At 42.4% G+C, this 22,157-nt stretch overlaps 1 protein-coding gene across 15 annotated transcripts in view; it reads right to left on the bottom strand.

Annotated features, from left to right (window-relative positions):
* ADD1 (adducin 1) overlaps positions 1–22,157 on the bottom strand; it is a 98,476-nt gene that overhangs the window by 35,171 nt on the left and 41,148 nt on the right. For all 15 annotated transcript variants that reach the window (XM_075930841.1, XM_075930842.1, XM_075930844.1 and 12 more), the window contains exons 5-9: positions 17,230–17,310; positions 9,140–9,289; positions 5,065–5,208; positions 4,818–4,916; positions 2,565–2,741 (exon numbers count right to left, since the gene is read on the bottom strand). In XM_075930841.1, the coding sequence (XP_075786956.1) occupies positions 2,565–2,741; positions 4,818–4,916; positions 5,065–5,208; positions 9,140–9,289; positions 17,230–17,310 (651 nt within the window). The remainder of the gene's footprint in view (positions 1–2,564; positions 2,742–4,817; positions 4,917–5,064; positions 5,209–9,139; positions 9,290–17,229; positions 17,311–22,157) is intronic.

The following is a 22,157-nucleotide window of genomic DNA, read 5'->3' on the forward strand; positions in this document are numbered from 1 at the left end:
TTACAAAATTACTCTGTCTCTTTATACATTTCTGGTGGGTATGTCTAATAAGAGAAGTAATGCATCATACACACACAAACACCCCAACGTCATATGATAACCAAGCTCTTAAGCACTTTGCATCAGTTAATAAACATTACCAAATATAGGAGAACAAAAAGTAAGTTGAGAAGCAAGAAGAATAATGTTCTGTATACTACTCTCTAACCCTAAACATATGGTCCGGTTTTAACTTTTTATCTTAAACTATGTGTTTCCTTTAAAAAACAAATTTAACACAACTTGTTTTTAAACACACACACGACTGTTGAAATGGAATTTATTGAGGGCCGCTGTATGGGAGATAAAAGTTTGAGAACAACCTCTGGTCTCTAGGTTGAGGAGTCACAGATTGCACGGTAAGCTGGTGTTGACGGCACCACTCGAACAGCCTCTTGAGGCTAGTCAAAACATGTCAGTTTTGCAGGATACATTAAAGCAGCTCAGCATGGTAGAAAACCTCTGGATTTGAAGACAAATTGGGACCCAGGATAAAATACATTTTCATAGTAGTGTAGTGATAATAGGTAGAAATAGCAATGATTGTGCACTAGAGCCAAGTCTACACTACGTGGAAGATCAACACTGCCACGATCTATCTTCCAGGGTTCAATTTAGTGGGTCTAGAAAAGACCTACTAATACGAACTGAGAGGGTACACCTGTGGGTGCCAATACTTCTGCTCCTCCCAAGGATCAAGGGAAGTCTACAGGAGTGTTTGCTCCCATCAATATCCATCCCACTGTGTGGACAGTGATTTAAAATATATCGACTCCAGCGACGTAATTAATGTAGCTAGAGTTGTGTATCTTAAGTTGACCTTCTTCTTCAGTGTAGACTTGCCCTCAGTGATTGCTCATACTGAACTTAGGACACTGGAAATGGTTTTGTTGAGAGAAGGAAACACTAAGCATTCCTGATATCTGGAACAATCTCACTAAAAATAACTTCAATTTAGGTAAAGATTTAATCTGAATCATAACTTATCACACAGTGTAATTGCTGGGCATTATTCGGAGTGATCAAGTAGACTATCTTGGGGTGGGGGGGGGAATACTTTTTGATGGGGGCCACTCCCAAGAATTTGAAAAATAGTCAAGGGCCACACTCTTCCATATTAATGGAGGTGGTGTGGGGTCTGGGATGGAGGTTGGGTGCAGAAGGGAGCTTGCAGTAAGGGAGTAGGGTGCAGGAGAGTGGGCAGAGTCTGGGAGGGAGTTTGGGTTAAGGAGGCAGTTGTGACTTGGGTTAGGGAACTAGGGTTGTGACCTTGGGCAAGACGGGGTTGTGACCTGGGGAAGGGGACTATGGTGCAGGAGAGAGTGGAGAGGTTTGGGTCGTGACTCAAGGCAGGAGGAGGTTGTGACTTGGGCAGGGGCGCAGAGATTTGAGTTGTGACCAGGGGCAGGAGACTGAGGTGCGGGATATGGGAGGAGATATGAGGGCAGGAGGGGGCAGTAGGTTTGGGTTACGTGGAGTAAGGGGGCAAAGGGCTGGAGTGCTAGAGGCAGGCTCTGGCTGGGAGACTTACCTGCTTGACTCCCAGCCAGCAGCCTTCTCAAGCAAACTCCTTGCCTGCCCCGCTCCCACAATGACTGCAGGGGCCATGTGGTTTCTAAATAGCTATGAGCCTGAGGGGTGGGGAAAAGAGTGCTTCACAAGCTGTCTGAACAGACAGCTCTCACTGGCCAGAAACTAGCCAATGGGATTGTGCTGGGGTGAGGGCAATGCATGAAGCCTCTTTCCTCTTCCTGGGGCTCAGAGCTGTTCAAACAGACCCTGCAATGGCTCTTTGTCTCAGCAGCGTATGGGGGCAGAGCAGGCAAGGAGTCTGCCTGAGGCTCCCCACTGCATCTGCAGGCCAGATCTGGCTGCTTGGCGGGATGGATTCAGCCCATGGAGGGTATTTTGCCCAGGCCTGCTTTAACTTACAATCCTCTGACTCTCATGCAATGGAGCCATATGGATCATTATTCTGTGTTAATACACAAAGGCTCCTCTACCAATGTGATACCTTGAGAAGTCCACGTTTATTTTTAAACTCTACCTTTTTCTAAAAGGGGGTAAAGAAATAGAGGTGCATGGTCTTATCTGGATAAGCTGCATGCCCCACAATCACAACCCATGAAAAGAACCATTCTGTGTCACAAGAGGTAAAGAAACTAGTAAATATAAACATTAAGGACGGGTTCAAAACCCACTGAGATCAAGGAAAGTCTTTCAATTGACTTTAGTAAGCTTTTGAGCTCAAGCCTTAACTCACTCTTTTATCTTATACAGAATCTTTTGATACTCAAGATTAAAGATTAATAAATCAAGTCACCTGAATGGTTCTTTTTTCACATTTTTGATTGGACACTAACTTAAGAAAAAAAACTTAGCATTTTGAAATCTCAAGAATCTAATTTGTCCGCAAATAAAACAAGACTAAAACCAGATTTAAATCTTAGTTTTTTAATAGCAACTTAGAATTTTGCATTCATCACGTAGAAACTTATTAGATAGAATGACGTTATTTGCTTTACCAGATTATCTAGCATTCGCATAAGGGCTTCAAACTCTTGCTCTCCAATCAGCCATTTTGGATGGGATATAGCACCTTCAGTTGCTGGAGACTCAGGAGAACGAGATTTGGCTTTATATTTTCCAGGGTCTAATAGCACTAAGTTGTCAGGCCCACCTGCACTGGCCAGAGTACGTACCTTTTAAAAAATAAATGTGGTTTAATTATTTTTAAACAAACACTGGATAGTTATAGAAACAGTAGAAGGACTCTTCGGTTTTGCAAATTCTAATATTGCATTTAAAATTAAATACATTATAACCTTGTAATAATAAAAGTATTTTAAGCAGCATGAAAAATTACATGTTTAACATTGTTGCTTTAATGAAAAGTAGAATGGTAATTTGGGAGCGATTTATGAGGGATCAGTAGTTCTAGTTTGCTAGCTGAACACAGTTGCTGAACTATAGTTGTTCCCGCACGATGAAAATCAATCCAGGAATCTTTATTTTGTTAAGTTAGCTTGAAATTATAGGCGTGCGCATGGGGTGTGCCGGGTGTGCCTAGGCACAGCCTAATGTCTCGGGCCGGCTACTGGCTGTTGGAGGAAGAGGGGGGATTTGTGACGGGGCGCCGCAGCCCCTCACTTGAAATTCCCCGCGGCCATCTACAGGGCACTGTGGGGAAGAGAGAGCACATGCGTGGTGTCCTCAAATGCTGCACAAACAGGTGAGAGGGGAGACGCCTGGGCATCGTGTGACATCACGGCCTGGGATTTTAAAACCGTGCAGCCCAGCTCCAGAAGTAGCTAGGGCCTGACTACAGAGGCTGGACCAAGCCATTTTTGCGGCCCAGGCCCCGCCCAACCCCGCCCGCCTCTGTGGTACTGTGCGGCACCCCTGAGGCACCCCCCACCTGTCCTGGCAGCACCGTACGGTGCCCCGGGCCAGCCTGTAGCTTGGGCTAGCTCTGACTCCAGCCCCGTAAGCTGGAAGGCAGAAGCTGAAGGGGAGGGGAGAAGAAAGGGGGAAAAATAAGAGGAAGGGGCTTGTGCTGAGGGGAGAGGGGCAGGTCAGAAGAAGAAAGGGGAAGGCACCAAGGGACAGGGTAGAAGAGACAAATGCCACGTGGCCAAGTGGAGACAATGAGGAAAAGGGCAGGAGGTGGGACTGGGTGATGCTGGGAGAGGAGAGGGTAAGGTTGGAGGGGAAGGTGCTGGGAGAAGGTTTGAAAGAAGGGGTGGGCATGAGGAAGGCAGGGATGGAGCAAGTCATGTGTGAGAGCACAGGGGCATGAAGGGAATGGGGGTATCGGATGGTGAGAGGGTGGGTATCAAGGAAAAAGAAGGCAAAGGGGGCAGGGGCAGTGAGGGAAGGGGGAGACACCAGGAGGGTGCAGGGGTAAGGGAAGGAGCAGATGCCAGGGGATTCTGGGGCTGAAGCAGAAGGGCAGACACCAGCAGGGGAGGGACCAGCACCAGAGGAGAGAGGTAGGGCAGGTGTGTAGAGGCAGTTAAGAGATGGGATGAGGAGAGGTAGCTCATATGATCAGAATGGGCCTACTGGAGGAGTGGGCACAGGGGGGAGAAAAGGGCTGTTGGAGGGGGATAGGTCTCAGGAAGGCTAAGGGCAATGAGAAGGGCAGGAGTCAGGACAGCAGAGGAGGGTGAGGGGTTGGGGGGCAGCAGGCACCAGAGGAGCTGATGGAGCAAGGGGAGGAGATATGGCAGCAGAGGGAAAAGGTAGAAGTTTATGAGATATTTAATAACAACATGGGTGCCAAAGTGGCACATCCATACAAGCCACATCAACTCAGTACTCATGCACAACACAAAATTCATTCTGCTCATGGGAGGAAACTCTTAGAGGGAACACTTCCCCTAGCCTCTCTGCCCCTGAGTTAATGTCACACACATTGGGTTAATGCAATGGGGAAGGGCGGGTTGCATGGGGGAGGGGGGTTTAGTGGGGGCCAAACTAATCCCTATTGGTAGGAGGATGGTGGGAAAAGTCCTCAGAGGGGGGCACATGACACCTTTTACTTCTTGTCATGTGTCCATCTTGCCCCGAGAGTGTTAACTCCAGAGTTGTGGCCAATGGGAGTCAAAGTACATTTAAAAAAAATTCTTTGGATGCACACCCTAACGAAATGTGCTGCGCATGCCTACGCTTGAAATAGCTGAATGCCACTTCCTAACCAATCTGCTGATTGGAGGTTATGTATCATGTTATAAGCAAACAAACTAATATATATATATATATATCAAGATTCTTACTTGAATCTCACAGGCAACTACTAGGTTATGAATATAGTAGAAAGCCTCTTCAATGGTCTCCCCAACTGATACCAAGCCATGGTTTCTGAGAATAAGGACCTAAAAGAAATGGACATTTCAAGCAATATGAGCTGCTATAAGAAATCTACCTGCCAAGAACTAAAACCACCCCTCCTTCCCATTTCCATTTTAAAAAAAACAACACACTATTTTCTTTTAATAGTGACCTGTGGATAGAATAACTGACCTTGCTTTTAGGTCCCAAATTTTTCTGAATTAACACTTTTTCTTCATCATCAACCAGAATACCATGATAGTCATGATAGGCCACTTCTCCAAGAGAAAGTGCTTCCGGTGAAATTGGTAAGAGACCACACTTCATTGCAGAAACCTGAGAAACACGACAGCAGATTTTGAGAGAGAAGTAAAGAAAAACAAGTCACTGGTTTATATTATATACACTAACGAGTGTTGTATAGGATAGGGACATAAGCAACTAGTCGACTATCCACTAAGTATAAGCTTATCCAACAGTCATAACATAAGAACGGCCGTACTGGGTGAGACCAAAGGTCCATCTAGCCCAGTAGCCTGTCTGCGGACAGTGCCCAGCACCAGGTGCCCAGAGAGGGGGGACCGAAGACAACGATCAAGCGATTTGTCCCCTGCCATCCTTCTCCAGCCTCTGACAAACAGAGGCCAGGGACACCATTTCTATCCCCTGCCTAATAGCTTTTTATGGACCTAACCTCCATGAAATTATCTAGCGTCTATTTAAACTCTGTTCTAGTCCTAGCCTTCACAGCCTCCCCTGGAAAGGAGTTCCACAGGTTGACTACACGCTGTGTGAAAAAGAACTTTCTTTTATTAGTTCTAAACCTGCTACCCATTAATTTCATTTGGTGTCCTCTAGTTCTTCTATTATGGGAACTAATAAATAACTTTTCTTTTTTCGCCCTCTCCACACCACTCATGATTTTATATACCTCTATCATATCCCCCCTCAATTTCCTCTTTTCTAAACTGAGAAGTTCCAGTTGCTTTAACCTCCCTTCATATGGGACCCATTCCAAACCTCTAATCATTTTAGTTGCCCTTTTCTGAACCCTTTCAGAGTTCAAAATATATTTTTTGAGGTGAGGAGACCACATCTGTACACAGTATGCAAGATGTGGGCATACCATAGTTTTATATAGGGGCAGTAAGATATTCTGGGTCTTATTTTCTATCCCTTTCTTAATAATTCCTAGCATCTTATTTGCCTTTTTGACCGCCACTGTACACTGTGTGGAGGTTTTCAGAGAACTATCCACGATAACTCCAAGATCTCTTTCCTGATTTGTCATAGCCAAATTAGCCCCCAACATACTATACATATAGTTGGGGTTATTTTTCTCGATGTGCATTACTTTACACTTATCCACATTACATTTTATTTGCCATTTTGTTGCCCAATCACTCAGTTTGCTGAGATCTTTTTGGAGTCCCTTACAGTCTGCTTCTGTCTTGACTATCCTAAACAGTTTGGTATCATCCGCAAACTTTATCACCTCACTGCTTACCTCTTTCTCCATATCATTTATGAATAAGTTGAAATTGGTCCCAGGACTCACCCTTGGGGGACACCACTAGTTACCCCTCTCCATTTTGAAAATGTACCATTTATTCCTACCCTTTGTTTCCTGTCTTTTAACCATTTCTCAATCCAAGAAAGGACCTTCCCTCTTATCCCATGGCCATGTAAGTTACACAAGAGCCTTTGGTGAGGGACCTTGCAAAGGCTTTCTGAAAATCGAAGTATACTATATCTACTGGATCCCCCTTGTCTGTATGTTTGTTAACCCCTTCAAAGAACTCTAATAGATAAGTAAGACATGATATCCCTTTACAGAAACCATGTTGACTTTTGTCCAACAATTATGTTCTTCTACGTGCCTCAATTTTATTCTTTACTATTGTTTTGACTAATTTGCCCGGTACTGAAGTAAGACTTACTGGTCTGTAATTGCCAGGATCACTTCTAGAGCCCTTTTTAAATAACAGTGTCACATTGGCTACCTTCTAGTCATTAGGTACGGAAGCCAATTTAAAGGATAGGTTACAAACCACAGATAATAGCTCAGCAATTTCCCATTTTAGTTCTTTTAGAACCCTTGGATGAATGCCATCCGGTCCCGGAGATTTGTTAACATTAAGTTTTTCTATTTGTTCCAAAACCTCCTCTAATGACACTTCAATCTGGGACAGTTCCTCAGATTCATCACCCACAAAGGACGGTGCAGATTTGGGAATCTTTCTAATGTCCTCAACCGTGAAGACTGAAGCAAAGAAATCACTTAGTTTATCCGCAATGGCTTTATCGTCCTTGATTGCTCCTTTTATCTCGATCATCTAAGGGACCCACAGGTTTTTTAGCAGGCTTCCTGCTTCTAAAGTACTTAAACATTTTGTTATATCTTTTTGAGTTTTTGGCTAGCTGCTCCTCAAAACCTTTTTTTGCTTTTCTTATTACATTTGTACACTTGATTTGACAGTTTTTGTTTCTCTTTCTATTTATCTCACTAGGATTGGACTTCCACTTCTTAAAAGATGCCTTTTTATCCCTCACTGCTTCTTTTACATGGTGGTTAATCCACGGTGACTCTTTTTTAGGTCTCTTGCTATGTTTTTTAATTTGGTGGTATACATTTAAGTTGGGCCTCTATTATGGTGTCTATAAAAAGTTTCCATGCAACTTGCAGGGATTTGGCTCTAGTCATTGTGCCTTTTAGCTCTAATCAACTAGTGATGCCACTAGAAGCTTCCCCCACTTGCTGCCTCAGAGAGAGGCAGCAAAGAGGGTTGGGGGGAGAGCAGGAGCTAGGCAGAAGCTGTTTAAAAGCTGGTTCCCCCAGCATCACCTCCACTGGGGGCGGGGTAGAGGGGGTAGAGGTACAGTGGGAAACAGCGTAAGCAGGGACTGAAGATTCCGCTTTTGAAATGTGATTCCGCTTTTGAAATGTACAAGAGCCCTACCAGGGACTCCCTCCGTGGCTCCGTGCAGGGCTTCCTTTTGAAAAGTACAAGAGCACTGCCAGGGCTCTTGAATGTTTCAAAGGCTGAGGTGCTATAGGGAGTGTGGGAGTCTGCTGGGGCTCTTACACATTTCACAAGCTCAGGAAGTGCAGGCCAGTTCCCCGCTGGCTCCGCGCTCCATGCAGAGCTTCTGTTTTTTAATTGTAGCAAGAGCCCACCAGTGCTCATTACAGTTCAAAGGTGGAGGCGCCCTTATCGACTAACCCAATAGTTGATGGAAATCCCATCAAGTATGCAATTAGTTAATTAATCTAAATTTAACATCCCTAGTATATGGCAAACGTTCATTGTTAATATTTAAATTATAGCTGAGACACTTAAAAGCAAGAACTGAAGAATAGTCAAAAGAAAAGACAAAACTGTGAAAAGACATAAGACAACTTATCTTAATTCGTACTTTTTTTTTAAAATTAAAGTAGACACTTTAAAAATACAAGGTAAGAGACAAGCTTTCCTGCAAATTATTACACAAAACCACAGTTGTTAACCATTGCTAAAGCTTAAAATTCTCAGAATATGACTGAAAAGTCAGGAATTTTCTTAATTTTGGTCTTGTTATCCACTTTAAAATCGCTTCATTGCTGTTCTGAATCAATTTAATAAAAAAAAAAGCAAAATAAGAACTGCAGTAAAGCAATTTACTGGATATCTGAAACTCAGTCAATGAACTGAATCCTTAAAATAGCTTTCAAGGTAGATTTGATAATTATTTATAATTAATTCTTGGAAACTGATAAAAACAGGGTTCGATAAAATCAACATGGATATCCACAAATCCTGGTATTTAAGACCAATACTGCTACTTGTTCGGTGAAATAGTTACAGATGTGCTACCAGAATAAAATGTAGGTAGGATGCAAGTTCTCCTATATATAGAACATATATGGATAAAATATCACAAAATGTGCCTTACTAGGAAACTTTAGCTTGTTTTGAACGGTCAAAAACCATTCAAATCTGAAATTTGCCATTTGCCTAGTGTTACTTCTAAATATTGATCCAAGATTTCTTACTCACGAACATTAGCACAGATAGCATCAATTTCTACAGCAGGGCCCAATTCTGCAAGCACTCACAATGCAGGTATACTCACATGAGCAGGCCTATTAACTATTTGACTTCAAATAGGATTCCTCACTAGAATACAGCTTTAAGGGGAGCAAGACATTAAACTATAAAAGTAAATATATGACTGCTTGGGCCCAGGTACACTTTTCTTAAGATCTACAGTAAGAGGAACTACTTACCGCTGCTCCTGCTGGTGTATGAATATGAACAATGCATTTAATATCAGGTCGAGCAGCATAAATTGCAGAGTGCAATGTAAAGCCAGCTTGGTTTACTCCCAGATTAGTGCTTCCACGATCAACTACATCTCCTTGAATATTGATTTTAACCTGACAATATAACAAAACATTGCAATAGAAAGTATTACAAGTTATTATCCAAAATGTATTCAATTCAGCATCTTTCTATAGCAGTTTGAAAAACTGTAACAATATCATGCAATGTGACAATGTTATATAAAATACATATAAACCCATGTCATTAACAGCAATAACACTCAACTTTAAGATCCATGTATTTTCAATAGGGATGTTAATTATCCGCTATTTGTGTAAATGTGTAACTGCTTGAAATTCTAGCAGTTACACATTTACTTGTGGAAGGGGAGCCAGGAACCAATGGTCCCCATGAGCACTGGTACCGCCTGCCTCCTGCCCCACTGTCTCTTATAAAGAGGCAGCAGTGTGGGGTGCAGGCAGCTCTATGGCACCTGATACAACTTGCAAGCCTCTTCCTGTGTATACTGGTTCCCACCTGTCCCCATTTTCCGCACTGCTGTCCAAGGTGGCTCCATGGAATCTGGCATGGGCAGAGAGTTGGCTTAAAAGCCAGCTCCACACATGCAACCCTCCCCCCCACCGCTGCCTTTGTGGGAGGCAGCTGGCTCCACGGGAGCCAGCATGTGGAGGGAGCCAGCTTTTAAAAAAATAATTAAAAAATTCATGTATCAGCTCCCTACACATATCAGCTCCCGCCATCCTGATACATACAGAGGTAGCGGTGTGTGGGTGGGTGGGTAATAGATAGTAATAGATAGGATTAACCGATTATCGGTTAATTGTGCAGTCGACTACATGTTGACATCCCTAATTTTAACAGCTGTAGAAACACAAAACAAGCCTTCTACATCATTACTTTTTTTGTAAGAAATCAAATGCATCAACAAGCAATTGCATAAATACATTATTTCCCTCCCCCGACATCAGTCAACTTTCACTCCCTTGATTCTTGTGATAACATTTCAACTAGTTTTTCATTAATCAGAAAGTCTTGTAGACTGGCATGGCCTGAATAACTAATGTAAAACAAGCAAAAAGAAACAGCCTTTTAGAAAACTAACAAAACCTTTCTGTCCTCCTTTATACAAAATACAAACTCACTTCTTGACTTTTCTTTTCAGGTCACCTTCTACAATATTACAATGCTTATAAGGTTTCCCTAATATTCAGCTCCTGGAATGTTATTCAGTCCTCTTCTTCTCCTCATCAGTTAATAAATGTGCTCTTTTTTATAGCTGATTTTTTCCCCCTTCCCAGATGCAGATAAATATCAACAGGTTGTCAATAAATCCCAAGACTATGAATGGTTTACTTTGGCCTTTCATTAGCAGCTACAGCTGTGTTTGAAAGTCTGTGGACTCTTTACATGTAAATTGGACCATCATGAGTGTTTAATTTTAAGTACCTTAGATACTAATTAAGAAATTCAATTAAATTCTCATCCTCTAGGCTTATGGGACATCCCACAGTTACAGCTACAGAATGCTTGGTTTTCCAGAAGTTCAGTCTTGGTTTTCTTTAATTGTTGCAACAGTAAAATACAGGAAAAGTAACTGAAGTCTCTTTTCTCCTGTTCTCAACCCATACTGACACCCATTAAAACAGAGCTATGCATTTTTCCAAGTAGTGACAGTGAGAACTGAGACTTCTAGTTTGAGGATCTATGATCACTACAGGTATAGTAAAGAATTAGTCTTAGGGCTTGTGTACACAGAGATAAAGATGAATTTATTAAGGCAGATTTTCTAACACCCAATTTTGTGAAGTCAAAGATGCATGTTCCTACTGTGTGCAAGATTTCAACGTAGTGCCTCCCCGTAGGGTGGCTACCGTCAACTGACAGCTATGGACTATGGGTAGCTATCCTACAGTCCCTTTGCATTCTGGGTTATACTCCCAGTCCCTGCTGGGATGAAAGCAATGCAATGAGTGGTTCTGGGTACATGCTGTCAGCGTTCCATAATGCATTCATCTCCTCCTCTTCTTGAAAGCGATGGCAAACAATCTTTTCATGCCCTTTTCTCCCTGGTTATCTGTGCAGACACCCAGGGTAAGCATGGAACCCAACATGACCCTGTTCAGCAGCAAAGTTCTACGGCAGTCACATTAAACATCTTGCATTTTATGATGCAGTATGCCCAGAGCATAACAAGAGCCTGCTGGATTAAGATTGAATCTCAGGAGGCCATGAACATCACCTTACCTCAGGTGCTTCACAGAAGTTAAATCAACATTTGATCTTACTGACACCGTGGAACACCATTTCTGGTGCCGAGAGACAAGCACAGACTGGTGGGATTACATAGGACAATCACCTGCAAAACTTCCATGGAGCTTTGCAAATTGCTTTTGTCATGGCTCCTTCCCCACTCTGGCATGATAAATGCAGAAGTGGGGGCCAGCAAGTGTACCCCAAAGCCTTATCTACCAGGCTTTGGTATAAAACTTGCCCCAAAATCTTAAAAACCTAGATTTTGGGAATAAAACTTCCGCTGCCACCACCCAAATATTAATAACGAGATTAGGGGAAGATCATTTGGGAAATCTCACCCCTATTATAAAAATCAGGACACGCAGTAACCAATGCCAGGTTAACAAAAAGAAAAGAGAAAACTTTTATTACAACAATATTCCTGTTGCAAGCACAAGGATCAGATGGAAAGGTAACAAAATATACTCATGGAGGAATTACACCATGGGCTAGAACTTAGTTAAAAAGAAAAGCCAAACATCTCTTAAGCAGTGCCAGATATCAGGTCCCATACCCAACCCTTAAAACAATAAAGCCTAAGGAAACTACCTAAACCTTACTCTACTTACAGAAAGAGAAGCATTGTTTCTTGGAGAGAGAGAGACATGCTTGTCCCTCCCTGTAGCTGCAGAGGACTCACCCAGAGAGAGAAAAGGAAAAATCCCAAATTCCTTTGTCCCAGTTTGCAAGTCCCACCTAAATTCCTACTGGTCACGCCACCCGGCTAGGTGTAGTTAACTCCTTAATCCCCAGGCTGCTGGCTAACCCTCATAATCATGACAGCTTTCCTCACCCTGAAGTGCAGCAATACTAGAGACCTGCTGTGACAGTTTAGAAGTGAGTGGCAATAGCCTAGTAGAAGTTAGCAACACCAGACAGTCAGCTGGGAATCAACTGAAATTGGGGAAATCTACAGTGGGGGCTGTTGTGATCCAAATAGGCAAGATATCAATACCTTTCTTCTGCAAAGGATAACGACTTTAGGAAACGTGCTAGATCTGTGGTGTCCAGCATGCTAGCACCTTACCATATGTGACTATTTGTTCAGTTGAGCATGCCTAGTTCACTATAGCAGAAGCCAATATAGTGGCTACTTCTTCAGAACTGGTTGGACACCACGGTACTAGACATAGGGAACAGCTTTGCCATGATGGGGTTCACTAACTTTGGTGGGGCAACAGTGGAATGCACATCCCCATCTTGGCACCCGACCACCTTGCCAAAGAGTACATACACTACAAGAGGTACTTCTTGAAGGTATTGCAGGTGCTGGAGGATCACAAAAGCCATTTCACCAATATCAGCATGGGACAGTTGGGAAAGATGCACGAAGCACACGTCTTTAGGAACTTCTGTCTCTTCAGAAAGCTGCAAGCTGAAACTTTCTTCACAGATGGGAAAATTAATATCAGAGGTGTTGGAATGCCGATAGTGATTTTTGAGGACTTGGACTATCCCTTGGTCTCATGGCTTATGAAGCTGAATGCAGGCAGTTTGGACTGCAATTAGGAGCAGTTCAACTATACACTGATCAAGTGCAGAATGGTGGTAGAATGTGGTTATGGACATTTAAAGAGAATGTTTCACCATTTATTGACACAATTAGATCTCAGTGATAGCAACATTCCCATTATTGTGGCAGCCAGCTGTGTGCTCCATAATATCTATGAAAGGGAGACAATTTGATGTCAGGTTTGGGGGTCGAGGTAGAGTGCCCAGCCCTAATTATGAGCAGCCAAAGACTAGGGCAATAAAGAGAGTATACTGAGAGGCACTGCAAATCACAGAAGCTTTGAAAAACAGCTTTGTGGAAGGTTAGACAGTACTATAATAGTCATGTGTGTTGCTCTTAAAAAGAGGTTCCCTCTGCATGAAGTGTGCTTGCCTGTAAACCTTGGAAGCTTCCCCCTTGCGACACAAACAAAAAAAAGATATTGTTGAGAAATGTCTTCCCTAAATAAGAACACAAGCAGGGATAGAAATGCAGTTCAAGGGGTAGCTTTCAGAGGGGAGAAGAAAAGAATGTGGCGTATTACATAGGGACATTAAGTAGCAATTAATTTGCTAGTTGACAGAATTTTCATCGACTAGTCAATAAGCACTTCCACGTTCCACCTTTGAAATGTGCAAGAGACCCCAGCAGGAGCTCTTCTGCATTTCAAAGTTGGAATGCTGCACGGAGCCCAGAGCCAGGAGGAAATCCCGCTGACTCCGGGCTCCATGCAGGTGCCCGCATGGAGCTTAGGGTCAGCGGAGGACTCAGAGCTGGGGTCTCTTGCACATTCCAAAGATGGCATGCCACATGGAGCCAGCTGATCCTGGGCTCCACCTGGCATTTCAAAGAGGCAATGCCACACAGAGCCTGGGGTCAGCAGTCCTCAGCTGATCCCAGGCTCCATGTAGCACTGCCACTTTGAAATGCTGTGAGGAACCTGATGCCAGGCTCCCTGCAGCATTCACTTACTGCTGGCTTGGCATGGAAAGTTACCCTACCATGGAGGATGGAATAAGGCAGGCCTCCCCAGAGACTTTGTGAGAAGTTACTCTTAAAAAGAAGTTCCCCCTGCGTTAAGTGTGCTTGCCTGTAAACTCTGTAAGCCTCTTTCATAGGATGAAACTATGAAAGAGTTGCCCTATGAGAGCTTTATGGAGATGTACAGGGAGGATTCCCATGCGATCTCCAGACATGTTAACAAGCTGTTTGGGGAGCCCCAACCGTGTAGGCAGAGTGGCTGCCACAGATCACACCCAACTGCCTTAATCAACTGTTGACAAGATGATAAAATGTGAATTCACCAGGACCTGGCAGTGAGGTGTCTGGGGGGATTGTCTCCAAAGTTAAAGAAAAGGTCCTGACTGTCAGTGAGATCAGATAGTCTGCTCACCTGCTGACCAATCTTCTCCTCCTCCTGAGCCACTGTCCTCTGCACTGCAAAGCTGCTTGAGCAGCAATCTTGGAAGGAATCCATGGACTGGCTTGGGAAACTGGTTGGGGCCTCCCTACGATCACATGCAGCTGCTCCAAGGGGTATGTTTGCTGTGATGACCCCGATTGTCTGTTTGCCTCCTTCGTCTTCTGGCACAATTGCCTCAGTTCTTATTTTCACATGGCATTGCTGGGTCTCCCTGACATAGCTTTTCTCTGCAATCTTGACATAGATATCAGCATTTCTTTGGGGGCTTCGTAGTTATGTCTGAACAAATTTCTTTCCTCAAAGAAATGAGGTCCAGGATCTACTGCACACTCCATGCTGGAGCTCCTTTTGTAACCCTGGGCATTCAAGGTCAGGTGTGCTGCCTGCTCTGACATCTGCTCACTACATTGGCCACACAGGAAATGAAATTCAAATTTTCCTGGGGCTTTCCTGCGTACCTGGAGAGCAGCCGAGTTGAAAGTGCTGGCCACAGTGGAGCACTGTGGGACACCTCCCAGAGGCCAAGAATGTTGACTTTCACAGAATCTGCATTACCCAGAAGTTGACCGTGCAATGTTGTATTTACTATCACCCCTTGTAAAAAGCAGAAGTACCGATATAGACTTTTCATGGCTTTTAAAGTCGACAGAATAGTCTTGGTCAGGCTGGAGCAAAATACAACTTGCAGGCTGCATCCAGCCTGCCAAGTCACCGGATCCAGCCTGGGGATGCTGTGGGGAGCCCCAAGCAGGCTCCCCACTTGCCTTGCCCCATCCACATGCTGCTCAGAAATGTGCCTTTAAAAATCTGAGTCAGGGGGCAGGGTGCTGGGGACAGTGCTGGTGGGGGCAGGGGACAGGGTTGGGGGGAGCTTTAGAAATGGCTCCCGCCCCCAGCACAATCCCATTGGCTTGTTTCTGGACAGAAACTGGTTTCAGTAACAGGCAGCCACAAAGCACAAGGGGCTCCAGAGCACATGGCTGCAGCCTGTGCAGGCGCAGGGCAAGCAGCAGAGTTCCCTCTAAATTGGGGGCAGCACAGCTTCACAAGTGATTAATCAGCCCCACCCAGTCAGAAGTTCAGGGCTCCATGCACAGAGCTGACTACTCGGGGCTGATGAATCAACTATGAAGCTGTGCTGTCTTTAGGGTTCCCAGATGGTTTCAACAAAAATACTGAACACACTTGATATTACATCACAATCTATATTACATCTTATTTAGAAAATACCGGACATTTATATTTTCTCAATTTGTTTCCCAAACAGAAAGCTCAAATATTGGAGTGTCCAGTTCAAACCCGGACACCTGGCAACGCTAGCTGTCACACAGTTTAGAGGAAAAACAGTCTGGCATAGGGGATGATCAGGAATAGGCTGCTGGCTGGTAAGTCTCCTGGTCAGACCCTGCCTCTGGCACCCCAGCCCCATCCTTCCAACCCTCATCCCCCACTCCTCCCCTCTACTCCAAATACCCAAATCCTCTGCCCCCCTCTCCCACACTCCTGTACCCATATCCCCTCCCAGATCTGGCACTCCATTCCCCTGCCCCAGATCACAGTCCCCTCCTGCCCTAGCTCACATCCCAGCACCCCCTATTGTGCCCCAATTCTCTGCTCTAGGTCACAATCCAACCTCTTGCATCCTAGTCAAGTGCCGCATGTCATAACTCCCTCCTCTCTTACCCCAAGCTCCCTTCTGCACCCAACCTCCATCCCAGACCCCCATACCTCCTCCATGAATATCATGGAAGAGTGCAGCCCTCAACCACTTCCAAAATTCTTGGAGTGGCTCCCCAATCAAAAATTATTGCCCGCCCCTGGTCTTGGTGGTATGGACTCATTGTTTAGAAAAATGAACCTAATACTGTTAAGTTCAACTTAAACTCCCAGTGTAGACTAGACCTTGGTGCTAAATTCTTTCACCATTGCCATGCATGGAAGCATTTTTTAATTGCTTTTTGAGGGTTGCTGCATTATGCAAGCCTCTTAGTCACTTCTGGATCTCTCTCAAGCTTCAGAAGTAAAGCAGTCTTGTACTACTTTTTTCAAGACTTTTTAGTTGCAATGGAGGTGTCATAACACTATCTTCCCACAAGCAATGTCTGAAAGTCACATTTGACAAATACAAATTATCACCATTGGCACAACTGTGCTAACTTGATTTTTGGGTTATCTGTGACTACAGTCTCATTGCCTTAGGCCTGTTATTATATGCTATTTACTTTCAACAAGATCTGGAAATGAGACTATATTGGTTATTCAAACCTACTGTCTTTCTGTAATACAGAATTAAAGGCAGCAAAGGAAATATTTAGCACTCGATGTCTTGAAATCATTGTAAAATCATTAAACTATAAATATATATTGTTTAAAACACAGATACTATAAGTACACGAAGAAACTGAGGAAGAGATTACAAAATTTCCCCAAAATCTCCAACACCAATTCTGAAAGGATTAGAACTCAGAAACTGTTCATTCTCAATTTTGTGCAGTTTTCATGTAATCAAAACTTCAATTTAAAATTTAGGATAATATAGATTTATTTTAGTAAATGCCAAAAACTATGGACCAAGAGTTTACTCTCAAATTATAATCTGAAATTGTATATCCACTAAAAGAGAAGAATTTTACTTGGAGCATGAAGGATACTGAAATAAGCCAAATTGTTGTTTTTTTAAACACCATACATCATTCTGGCCATGTGACTGCAGCAGAAAATAACTTGGAATATTTTCTACAACATACTTATCTATGTTTATGCTAGACAGAATTGAAAGGTCTATATCATGTTCTGTAGGTACAGAAATAGAAGTTAGCACTTACCAGACTGGATGCAGTAACCTCACTATAAAGAAGTCCAAAAGGTACAATGAGGAAGTGTTCCTGCTCAGAACTTACTCTGGCCTAAGAATACAAGAAGAATGAAAGCTAAAGCTTTACAATAAAAAATTGTAATGTTTTAAATTCACATTGTATGATAAGCCCTAGAAAGTACACTACACAAAATTACAACAGAGTTTTCAAACATGGGAGATGTACATATTCTAGAAGCATAAACTGTCATGCTATTTCCACTGTAACTGACAATTTATTAAATCATGGTACTGTTGTTAATAGTTAACATTTAGTAAGGCCACAAAAAGGCTGAGGCTACAGTTTCTCAGGCTGGTTGAAGATCAATGAGTATGTAAGATGTCAAGCAAGTGCCCATATCCTACGAAGAGGGACAGATAACCATCTGGGTAGATAGACTGGTTCCCTAATACCACGTGGGTGGCACAGTTTTGTAGAAGCACTATCATCACAGGTAGTATTAATGTCCTTGGAAAACCTTTGTTTGCCATAGGAATGTGGGATTATGAAGCAGAAGGCTTGTGCAAATTTAAACAAGGCTATTAAAGAGCTTTAACTTACTGAGTGGGATGAGTCAAGTAAATGCCTTTTCATGGTGATCAGTGGGTGGCATGCTTGGGGCCTCTCCCCACCAACTATCCTGCTCTTTAATAGGGTTGTTAAAATGTGTTCATTCAGGTAAACATTAACTGCTGAAAATTTCAGCAGTTACTTGTTTACATATGAAGAGGGAGGGATGCAGCTCTCCAAGAGCTGCTTCCCCGGCCCCCGCAGAACTGCTGCCTCTGATACAAGAGTCCTTACTTGCATATTTTATTTTAATAATTTAGCTCCCTCCCCCCCATCACCCTCAAGTGCATTTCTTGATTAACGAACCGCATTTCTACATAAACGTGACTAATTTTATACTCCAAAATGAGTTTTAGGTTTTAAATTAGAAAATATATCAATTAATGCATTATGATGTTACATAAAGGAGTTTTTCTGGGGAGAAGAGGCATTGAAGGAATAAAATATTTCATCCTACTATTAGCCTTTAGAGAAAGGGGGAGGGGAACAAAAAACTGGATCCAAAGTCCATTTACTTCAATTGGGATTGAATCCAGTTCCAAAAGCATTACCTGGGATTGTACCATTACCAAATTCCTCCCTAAAAAGGAGGAAAGAATCCAGAAAGTATTCTTGTTTTTTCTAATCCCAATAGTTCCAGATTGATGGAGATCTCACCACATTTAGAATACAATTTTTATCTCACCCCCACTTCTTCTAATTTAAACTTTCAACTCCACAGATGCCATTGCTCAAGTACAGCACCTTTTATAGCAGACATATACTACTCCGTAAATCTGTCACCATATGGTAATTTAAGACTTGCTATTAGCTTAACCTCTAGTGACCCAGACACATAAGGAGAGCTATTGTGTTTTCAAAACTCAAACAATCCCACTTGACTGTGTACCATGTTGTTATCTTGTTAATTTAACTGACGAAGCCAAAAGGTTGCTCTGACATTAGCGTTTATCCTTCTGCAGGGCATTCCAAATCAAACATCCCAGCAGAGACCTGTTCACATAAGATCAAAGGAATTCACGTACTTCATACATCCAGCGCCCAGAAAGACCAGCTGTTATATTTACTATATGTACAATATATAGAATTTAATGAGCATAACACAAAAGTGGAAAAAACTTTTAAAGCAAATCTGCAAAGCAGACACAGCCAGTAACCCATAGACCCATAACTTTTTAATAAGACAATTTATTAAAAAGGCAGGTAAGAAACTAAGTCTCAACCCCAATCACATTTGTGCCTATTTGCATAATAGACCTTGTTTCATTCACAGTTTTTTTGAGGTCATTTTCAACATGCTAAACCAATCTTTCAAAATGACGACACTTCCTCTGATGGATAATGAGTTACGGATGAACCATATTATGTGGTTACACAAAACAATAGCGGAAGGAATCATCTAACATAAGAACGGCCATACTGGGTCAGACCAAAGGTTCATCCAGCCCAGTACCCTGTTGCCAATGCTAGGTGCCCCAGAGGAAATGAATCAAATAGGTAATGATCAAGCGATCTCTCTCCTGCCATCCATCTCCACCCTCTGACAGAGGCTAGGGACACCATTTCTTACCCATACTGGCTAATAGCCATTTATGGACTTAACCTCCATGAATTTATCTAATTCTCTTTTAAACCCGGTTATAAGTCCTAGCCTTCACAATCTCCTTAGGCAAGGAGTTCCTCAGATTGACTATACGCTGTGTGAAGACGACCTTCCTTTGATTTGTTTTAAACCTGCTGCCTATTAGTTTCATTTGGTGGCCCCTAGTTCTTCTATTATGGGAACAAGTAAATAACTTTTCCTTATTCACTTTCTCCACATCATTCATGATTTTATATACCTCTATCATATCCCCTCTCAGTCTCCTCTTTTCCAAGCTGAAAAGTCCCAGTCTCTTTAATCTCTCCTCATATGGTAGCCATTCCAAACCCCTAATTATTTTAGTTGCCCTTCTCTGAACCTTTTCTAATGCCAGTATATCTTTTTTGAGATGAGGTGACCACATCTGTATGCAGTATTCCAGATGTGGGTGTATCATGGATTTATAAGGGCAATAAGATATTCTCAGTCTTATTTTCTGTCCCTTTTTTACTGACTCCTAACATCCTGTTTGCTTTTTTGACTGCCGCTGCACATTGTGTGGACTTCTTCAGACTATTCACGATGACTCCAAGATCTCTTTCCTGATTAGTTGTAGCTAAATTAGCCCCCATCATATTATACGTATACTTAGGTTTTTTTCTTCCAATGTGCATTATGTTACATTTATCAACGTTCAATTTCATTTGCCATTTTGTTGTCCGGTTATTTAGTTTAGAGAGATCTTCTTGAAGTTCTTCACTGTCTGCTTTGGTCTTAATTACCTTGAGCAGTTTAGTATCATCTGCAAACTTTGCCACCTCACTGTTTATCCCTTTCACCAGATCATTTATGAATATGTTGAACAGGATTGATCCTAGGATTGACCCTTGGGGAACGCCACTAGTTACCCCTCTCCATTCTGAAAATTTAGTATTTATTCCTACCCTGTGTTTCCTGTCTTTTAACCAGTTTTCAGTCCATGAAAGGATGTTCCCTCTAATCCCATGACAACTTAATTAACGTAAGAGCCTTTGGGTGAGGGACCTTGTCAAAGGCTGTCTGGAAATCTAAGTACACTATATCTACTGGATCCCCCTTGTCCACATGTTTGTTGACCCCTTCAAAGAACTCTAATAGATTAATAAGAAATGATTTCCATTTACAGAAACCATGTTGATTTTTGCCCAACAAATTATGATCTTCTATGTGTCTGTCAGTTTTATTCTTTACTATTATTTCTACTAATTTGCCCGGTACTGACGTTAGACTTACCGGTCTAATTGCTAGGATCGCCTCTAGAGCCCATTTTAAATATTGGCATTACATTAGTTATCTTCCAGTCATCGGGTACAGAAGCGGATTTAAAGGATAGGTTACAAACCATAGTTAATAGTTCCGCAATTTCACATCTGAGTTCTTTCAGAACTCTTCAGTGAATGCCATCTGGTCCCAGTGACTTGTTACTGTTAAGTTTATCAATTAATTTCAAAACCTCCTCTAATGACACTTCAATCTGTGACAAGTCCTCAGATTTGTCACCTACAAAGGATGGGTCAGGTTTGGGAATCTCCCTAACGTCCTCAGCCGTGAAGACTGAAGCAAAGAATTCATTTAGTTTCTCTGCAATGACTATCGTCTTTAGCTGCTCCTTTTGTATCTCAATCATCCAGGTACCCCAACTGGTTGTTTAGCAGGCTTCCTGCTTCTGATGTACTTAAACATTTTGTTATTACATTTTGAGTTTTTGGTTAGCTGTTCTTCAAACTCCTGTTTGGCTTTTCTTATTATATTTTTACACTTAATTTGGCAGTCTTTATACTCCTTTTTTCTATTTCCCTTACTAGGATTTGACTTTCACTTTTTAAAAGATGTCTTTTTTAATCTCTCACTGCTTCTTTTACATGGTTAAGCCAAGCCACGGTGGCTCTTTTTTAGTTCTTCTAGGTTTTTTAATTTGGGGCATACATTTAAGTTGGGCCTCTACTATGGTGTCTTTGAAAAGTGTCCATGTAGCTTGCAGGGATTTTACTTTAGTCACTGTACCTTTTAATTTGTTTAACTAACCTCCTCATTTTTGCATATTTCCCCTTTTTGAAATTAAATGCCACAGTGTTGGGCTGCTGAGGTGTTCTTCCCACCACAGGAATGTTAAATATTATATTATGACCACTATTTTCAAGCGGTCCTGTAATAGTTACCTCTTGGACCAGATTCTGCACACTACTCAGTACTAAATCAAGAATTTCCTCTCCCCCTTGTGAGAGCAGGTTCCTGTACCAGCTGCTCCAAGAAGCAGTCGTTTAAGGTATCAAGAAATTTTGTTTCTGCATCTCGTTCTGAGGTGACGTACCCAGTCAATATGGGGATAGTTGACATCTCCCACTATTACCGAGTTATTTATTTTGATAGCCTCTTTAATCTCCCTTAGCATTTCATAGTCACTATTACTGTCCTGGTCAGGTGGTCGATAATAGATCCCTATTGTTATATTCTTATTAGAGCAGGGAATTACTATCCATAGCGATTCTATGGAGCATTTTGATTCATTTAAGATTTTTACTTCATTTGAAAGTAAATTTTCTTTCACAACGTGCCACTCCGCCACCTGCATGACCTGTTCTGTCCTTCCGATATATTTTGTACCCCGGAATGATTGTGTCCCATTGATTGTCCTCACTCCACCAGGTTTCTTTGAAGCATATTATATTAGTATCTTCCTTTAACATGAGGCACGCTAGTTCACCCA

Source organism: Pelodiscus sinensis, chromosome 5 (assembly GCF_049634645.1).
Source record: "Pelodiscus sinensis isolate JC-2024 chromosome 5, ASM4963464v1, whole genome shotgun sequence".
Lineage (NCBI taxonomy): Eukaryota > Metazoa > Chordata > Testudines > Trionychidae > Pelodiscus > Pelodiscus sinensis.